The 7798-nt window shown below is 56.9% G+C and overlaps 1 protein-coding gene across 3 annotated transcripts in view; it reads right to left on the reverse strand.

The window, feature by feature from the left end:
* SLC41A1 (solute carrier family 41 member 1) overlaps positions 1-6913 on the reverse strand; it is a 21721-nt gene extending 14808 nt beyond the window's left edge. For 2 of the 3 annotated variants that reach the window (XM_059413266.1, XM_059413267.1), the window contains exons 1-2: positions 6494-6913; positions 3727-4768 (exon numbers count right to left, since the gene is read on the reverse strand). In XM_059413266.1, coding sequence (XP_059269249.1) covers positions 3727-4101 — 375 coding nt within the window. In that variant the 5' untranslated portion in view covers positions 4102-4768; positions 6494-6913. The remainder of the gene's footprint in view (positions 1-3726; positions 4769-6493) is intronic. The other variant, XM_059413265.1, reaches the window with a different exon arrangement.
* Positions 6914-7798: the final 885 nt, after the last annotated feature.

Raw genomic sequence — 7798 nt, forward strand, 5'->3', positions numbered from 1 at the left:
CAGCAGCCCAGCTGGTACCCCTTCTCTGTCCTCACTGTCAGTTTCAGACTGCAGCAGCCCAGCTGGTACCCCTTCTCTGTCCTCACTGTCAGTTTCAGACTGCAGCAGCCCAGCTGGTACCCCTTCTCTGTCCTTTCCTCTTGCCTCTTCTGTCCCTCACCTCCTCCAGCCCCATACTCTGACTCCTGCCTGTTTGTCCTCGGAGCTCGGCTCCGAGCTCTCCTCCCCACACCCCACACCAGGACAGCAGAAGCAGGGAGGAAAGTCAAAGCCAGGAAGAGCTGGAGTCAAGACATTAAGAAGATGAAAATCCCTAGAGGTAAGCTCTGAGCACCAGGCTGTGGGGGACCCCAGAAGCTGGGCTGGGGTTGACCTTGTGGGGTGAGGACTGAGTCAGATCCCCTGTCTGAGGCTTTCCCCCTCTGTAGGCATCCCAGGCATCCAAGGAGGAGGGCCTCGGGGCAGTGCCTGGGTATTCAGGGCTGTACAAATTGTGAGAAAGCAGGTGGTCCAGGAGGACAGGTTCCGTCCAGGAGCGCAGGTGGCCCCGGGAGCAGGCCAACCAGGGGGGACCGCTTCTTTCCCCTCCACTCCACTTTCATCTTGGTGGACTCCTCTATACACACAGCAGGGAAGGGAAGCTGGACGAGGAGGTGTTTGGGCGACGGGTTTGTCTCCTTTCCTTGAGATCCTCAGCAAGTGAGTCGTAAGTTAAAATAAGGACCTAGGGGTCCCACCTGTCTTAACACAGCTGGGAATTCCGAGGAAGCAACCTTCCCCAACCTTCCCCAACCTTCCCCACCACCTCCTGTCTCCCCTATCCGTCAAAAGGCTGACAGCAAAGGGGAGTGAGATGCCCCCCAATGGCCTAGGACCAGACTTGAGGGGGGTGGCCCAGAGCACAGGTGGCAGATCCAGAGCCAACTATGTTCAACCAGCTCCAGTCCAACATGGGGCCTGATCCTGCTTTCCTTCCTAAATATCATGGGAGCTGGCAGCCACGGTGGGACCGTGGAGCGGGTGGCAGTCCATTTAGCCTTTTTCTACTTCTGGCTGGTACACCAGCCCCTTATCTCACTGTAGAGGCTGGCTGTACACGTTGACTGGGCGGAAGGGCAGATAAGAGGCAACAGAAATGACCTTCCAGAAAGAGACTGAGTCTTCTGCAGTAGTAGGGAAAGATGGGGGGCCCTGACCAAGGAGACACTGGCATCAACTCAGACTTCTGCTCATTTGCTCTGAGATGCTGGGGACACTCTCTAGCCATCTCCTCCAGATGGCCTCAGTCTCTTAGGCACTCCCAGATTCTGTCTCACTGAAGGCCAGCTTAGCTTATGGAAGGGGGATACGAGTGTGAATCCCTAGAAATCATCCTTCTCTTCCTGAATCTGAGCTTGTCAACCACCCCTCCCCCGCCCTGACCTTTGCCTCCCTGGATGTGGAATAAGAATGTCCCTGTGGTCCCATGTCCTAGTCTTTCTGCACCCTCCTCCTCCCCTGATATCACTGTAGCCATCTGCTTCAACCCAGCTGTGGCAGGAAGGCTGGGGGAGGGGGGCAAGGACAAACCAGCCATTGTCATCCACATCCAATGGACCCTAGCTCTAGGGGTGGGCCTAAGGGCCACACCGAGGGCAATTGCTGGCCCTCTGTGGGCATGTTGGGCAGGCACCAAAGGTCCTTACCAATGTCTTTGGCTCATGGGTGCGGAGGCTGGTGGTGGGGCAAGATGTCAGAAGCTTCTTCCAGCTCTGGAATTCTCCAAGTATGTGGGAATGGGGTGGGGGTGGGAGACTGCTAAGGACCTTTGCTCTTGTTCACTTTAGAATATGACTCCAATTGTTCCAGATTCTGATCCACCCTGTTCTTCAAGGGAAGACACAGAGAGCAGACTCCTCCCTAAGTCTTTAACCAATTGGTGAACCATGGACATGGTGTAGGCCATAGAGGTTCACGGCACCGGCTCTGAGTCAAGACGACCAGGGACAAGTTATCCAATCCCTCTAAGCCGAAGGTTCCCTAGCTACAAAATGGGAGATGATTATGTTTCCTCCTCACGGGCCTACCTCCAGAAGGGCCTAACAAATGCTCACCATTACTGTTATTAGTACCCAGAAAATAAAACAACTGGAACCTGGTGCTATGCCTCTATGTAAGTACCAAACCAGAACTCAAAACTCTTAAGAATGAGAATCAAGGTCAGAGGAAAGGGATGGAAGAGGCGGAGAAACTGCTACCCCCATCTTATTTCTCCTGCCACCAGCCCCCCTCACTGCCCTAGGAGGCAAAGCAGCCACTAGGGGGAGGGATCCAAGGCCTGCCTTCCCAGCTCCAGCCTGGTTTCCCAATCTCCTTGAGGAACAACCTGGAAGATAGTAAGTTAGGAGAGAGGGACCGCAGCACATTCTGGCATGACAAAAACACCATCCTCATTAGCAACAGGCTTCTCGTAAGGGCTCAAGTCAAAGTGGTCCGGGTGGACACCATTGACAGAACCACCTATAACCAACCACCCTCCGTTCCCTGGGACACCAGCATAGTGACCTCCATCCACCAGCAGGCCTCTCTGCATCACTGCACCGGTAGGGCTGGCTTGGCACTGAGAGGGGACACTGAGTTCCAAGTCCTCCTGGGAGATTTCATGGTTAGGGACAAATTGGAAGGTCCCCAGGGCCAAGGCCAGATCTCCTCTAGTCTTTGCATTTCTCCAAGTACCTAGGACAGAGCTCAGCATCCAGCAGGAATTTGATACCTGCTAATGATTACCTTTGATAACTCTAGAGCCTTGGGGGAAACTCCACCGCGCTTGTCATCCTCAACTTCAAAACTCTCCCCTGGTAACAAGACTGGAATGATGTCTTGGACCTGAAGGTTCTGGGTGAGTCCTAACCTGCCGTGCGTTACATAGCATATTCCTGGCTCTCAGCTTCCAGGTCCTGCCAGTTCCCATCCTTAAATTTACCCAGTAGCCCCACAAAGAGCCCTCTTTGCCTAGGGCAGGTTCATGAAAGACAGGTAAGAAGCAAAGAGAAGAGGGAGGTCTGCCCAGGCCCGGTTATATCCAGTCCCCATTTACGCCCCATAATTAGCACTTCCAGGTCTTGCCATGTCAACCCCCACCCCACCTCCTGCCCAAATCATGCATCAGATAGCATGTGCCCACCCCCGTTCCCCAAGGAGATCGTGCGGAGGTTACAGGCAGATAAGCAACACAGAATGCCTTTAAGAACCTTCCCACTTAATCTGAGACCCTCTTGGCAGCTGAATAAATTCCTACCCAGCAGGGGGATGGAGGGGAGACTTGAAACTGAACTTTCTACTGTGGCTATCCTTGAAACCCCAAGTGACGGGAAAAGAAAGCATAAAGAGGAGTCCCATGTAAGTGTCTCCCCTATGGAGCTGGCTCAGGAGGAACGCCCGGGAGGGACAGCAGGCAACAAGCTCATTCCATCTCTCCTCCTCCAAGCCTGAGCTCCGGAACAAATTCTGCTTCTGTTAAGCAATGCTGCGCTGACCACCTCCTCAGGGCTACTGGGCTTCCTCGAGGCTTCTGTAGAAAGTAACTAGACCAAGAAGAAATCGAGGACATGATCCAAAGGGAAACGGTTCTAGGAAGCAGCAGCTGCTTCTCACAGGGAGGTGGAGAGAAAGCTACAGGAGTCGGTTTCCCAGGAGGAAACGGTAGCCCCAGGCTCATGGTCAAGAGCTGCCCTAGCCAGGTCCTACCTGCACGATGTCCAGCACCATGCCAGCAGCCACAGTCCCAAAGCCTGCCAGGAGGAAGGGGAACAGCACTTGCAGCCCGATGGAAAAGGAGGTCTCCTTGAGTGGGGAGGGCGGTGCAGGGCCACGGTCCGTGCTGACATCATCACTTTCATTGCTCTGGCTCCCGTTCTCCAGCAGGGCGTCCTCCTCCCGGACCCCCTTGGCGTTGGCCCGGGACTCAATCACCACCACCTCCACCCCGGCCCCATCAGGCCCCAGGAACTCGGAGGTCCCGGCCAATGGCTCTCGCCCGGGGCCATCTGAAGAGCAGGGTGAGGGAGCAGGGCCAGTCCCGTTGAGCTGGTGGGTGTCCTTCGGCTCTGGCTTAGAGGACATGACGGGAAGGGAGGAAGGGAAGGGGGACCTTTCCTTTCTCTCTCCCTCTCTTTTTTTCTTTTTTCTTTCTCTCTCCCTAAGTCGGGAAAGCACTTAGTCTTGGGATGAACCCAGGCTTGGGCGCCGCGGGGCCTCTTCCCACGGCTCTCTGCTCCTACCAGGCGCTGCAAAAATGGATCCAGCGACAGGCAGCCCCATCAAGCACTGCAGCCGCGAGCTGGAGGGAAGCAGGAGACCCCCCACCAGACTCCACAGCCAGCCACCAGGGGTGCAGAGGCCTGACTCCGGCCGGCCAGCGCGCTGTTGCGGGGAAATGTATCTGGCCTCTTATCTTCTTTGGTTCTGAGCAGCAGGCTCCTCAGAGCCGAGGGCATCCAGAGTGGAAGAGCCCAGTCAAGTCGGGGGCACCCTCGGAGGTGGCCCTTCTTTCATGAAAAATAGCCTGAGTTCGAATCCCCCAGAAGGCAGCCTTGGCCTAGGGCTGTGGCTCCCGCCCACGCCTCTGGCTGGGCTCCTTCGGCTTCCCGCAGCTCCTCGGGCTCTGCTGGTCCAGGCGCACTGTCTGCTGTCCTTCCCCTTTGCTCCAGAGATTTCCTTCCTTCCTGGGAAGACCTTGTACTGCCCCAAATCCCTGGTCCTTCAAGTCACCGGAATCTGCGTGAAACACCTGGTGTGGGAAGGAAGAAGACAAAAAAGAGATGTCATGACCTAGCCGAGGACAGTTCACACCCAGACGACTTTCCCACAAGGCAGGCAAAAAGGGTTTGCTGATTTCCTCGTTCTTTTCACTAAAACTACCCATTCCTGCCCTGTGAACTCTGCAGGCCCAGCAGGAGCTATCCCTGCCCTCCTCCTGCCCAGCAGCCCACTGCTGCACAGGGATCATCTCACTGGTCAACAGCATTGAGATGAGGCCGGCCTGGGGATTGGGACGATGTGGCTGGCGCAAGAGACCTTGACATTGTCTTCTCGGAAACCAGGGGTGGACAGGGATGTCCTCGGGGAGATCCCTTCCTGAATGTTCATTAAAAACTCAGGATTATTTAAGTGTCGTCTCCCAGTGGGGTCAGTCATAAGTTCAGTCACAAGCTCCCTGCCACACAGCACAGACACCCCACTGTAGAAAGTGATTGTTTACAGTCACAAGACAGCTGCGCAAGAGAAACAGGCAGAATCTGATCATTAAATGAGAGTCTCCAGACCCCCAAATGTCCTAGCCCCCGAGACGGGGAAAACAAAACAAAACTAGGAGGACTCCCTGGGCAATGGGGCAAGGCTGCCAGACCAAGGCCAAGAGCCAGAGGCCTACCCACTCCTGCCCTTGAGAGTCAGCAATGTTACAAAAAGCTCAGACTCTGACTGGGATCCAGGCTTCTGTCTCTACTTCTCTCCCCCCTGCTCTTGGCCCTGTGGGTCTGTCAGATAGGACAAGAGAGTTATCTCAGTTTGAAGGGGGAGAGGGCAAAACTATTGGTTATTATGCACACGTTTCAGTTCCCTAGGTTCACCCTGTTCCCCTGGGTGACTGAGAGTTGGATATAGTGGAATTCTAAAAAACAAAAACAAAAAACAAAAGCAGCAAGCAAAAAAAAAAAAAAAAAAAAAAAAAGTAAAACAAAGCAAAGCAGAATACAAAGCAGTATAAGCCAAAATGCACTTGCTCCCAAAGGCCACCATCTAGATGGAATGGCCCCACTTTTCTTGTTTAAGGAATGCCCAAGCCCTGATCCCACTCTATCCCGTTTCACCAACATAGTTCTTACGAGGAGAAAAATAAATTTAAAGAGAATTTCCCTAGGCAGGATGAACAAGTACTTAAGTATTCCAGACACACACAATTAGTCAACTCCAGTTTGGGAAAGGGTGATTCAAACTCCAGTAACTGACCCATGGGAATTGTTTTCTCTTTCTATGGGCTCAAGTCACACATCCAGATTCCCTTTTCCAAACTCCTAAAACACAGTCCCGTGGTTCTCTCGGATTCTCTCAAAGACCCTCGCGGGAGATCCAGAAACTGCCCTCAAGGCGGGAGAGATGCCCCTATGCCAGCAGCGTCTGCTAGGACTTGACCCTCCCTCCTCCTCCCGTCTTCCTGCCAGGCCACCTAAACTGAAAGGGGGCTCGCAGGAAGAGAAGCCTGTCCCTCACCCCACTCCTTCCACTAAAGACACTCCGGACGGGCCTAAGGCCCTCGGATGAAAGCAGCAAAAGTGAACCAGGATGCCCTGAGGAGGGAACAAAAAAGACCCGTTTCAGTATCTGCAAACCCAGGGAGGGGGCGAAGTAACTGGGTGGCCTCCCCCGCCTCTCTCGCATTCAGACTCAGCAAATGCGCTGCGCGCCAGGGCTCCCGCCCTCCGCCACCCACCGCCCCAGACCCCACAGGACTGACCTGCCTCTCGCTTGGGAAGAAGGGGGGCGCCTGGCGAGTGGCAGCAGGGACCCGTGGTCTCGGGGGGTGCAGGGCTCCCCCTCTTCTCATCACTCCTCCTCGGCAGTCCTCCTCGGCCCCCGGCGTGCCCACCCCCCGCACCCCCGGCCAAGGCAAGCGTCCAGCCGCGACACCCGGCTCGCTACATTTCGCCTCTGCGTTACAGCGAGGCCGCCGCTCCGCTTCCACGAGGGGTAGGTGGCCGGGGAGGGCAGGATATACCGCCTCGGGCCCGGGCGGGGGGGACCCGGACGGGGGGACCGCGGGGCTGAACTCACTCGCCCCCAATCGCTTCTTGCCCGCGGACTTGGGCCCGACTGGTTGGCTGCTAGTGGCAAACGTGATCTAGGGCAGACTGGGTGGCACCCCCCCCCATCAAAAATAGGTTCGGGATGGACAACGGCAGCAGCCAATCGGAGGCCGGAGAGGGGGCGGGCTCGGCCTCAGCCCGGCCCCTTTCCTTCGCTTTGTGCCCGGGAGGCGGGGCGCCGGGGAAACGCAGTGCGAGGAGTGACGGGAGCTGCGGGCCCGCGGCCGGTGTCGCGAGCTCGCGGGTCCCCTCGCCCGACGGCCGGCGACCAGAGGTTCCCGCTGGCCGGCGCTCGCGGCTCAGGCCACCTCCTCCGGGGTCGTCCCGCCCCGCCCCGCCCCGCCCCGCCCCGCCGTGCCGGGAGCCCCCCTCGCCCTTTAAAGGCGTGTGCGCCTGTGCGCGTTTCCTCGCGCGTCTTGAGTGTTTCCTCCAGCCTGTGGCCTCCGGGAGGGCCGGGAAGCGTCGGTGTGGGGCTTGCCAGCTCTGGCCCCGCGGGCTCAAGCAGCCATCCCCGGGCTCCTTCCCGCGCTCGGCACCGGGAGAGAACCGTCCCCACCTCGTTCTTGGACACAGCCCCTCTCTGGTTGGCTCGGCACCTCGCGCTGCCTCCGGATCCCGCCTTCCTCTAAGCAAATGGCTCAGCCCTGACGGAACCGGCCTTAATAACGTCCCAGTTTTGGAAGGGGTGGGGATGGGCGGGCGGGAGGGAAAAGAGGTCAGACTCGCGCCGAGGGTCCCACGGGCACCACCTGAGGGAGGGGCGGGTGGGGGGAGCCTGCCTTCCTCTGACCCCCTGATCCTGGTGGCAGCACAGGGGAGAGAAGTCTCCATCCCGGCCTAAACGAAATCCAACTTTCCCTGACGCACCTTGTGGGATCAAAGAGGGGTGTTCCCATCGCAGCTTTTTTTTTTGCCACTTCCTCCCTGGGGTATCTCCACCTTTCCAAAGCAAACTC

Source organism: Mustela nigripes, chromosome 10 (assembly GCF_022355385.1).
Source record: "Mustela nigripes isolate SB6536 chromosome 10, MUSNIG.SB6536, whole genome shotgun sequence".
Taxonomy (NCBI): domain Eukaryota; kingdom Metazoa; phylum Chordata; class Mammalia; order Carnivora; family Mustelidae; genus Mustela; species Mustela nigripes.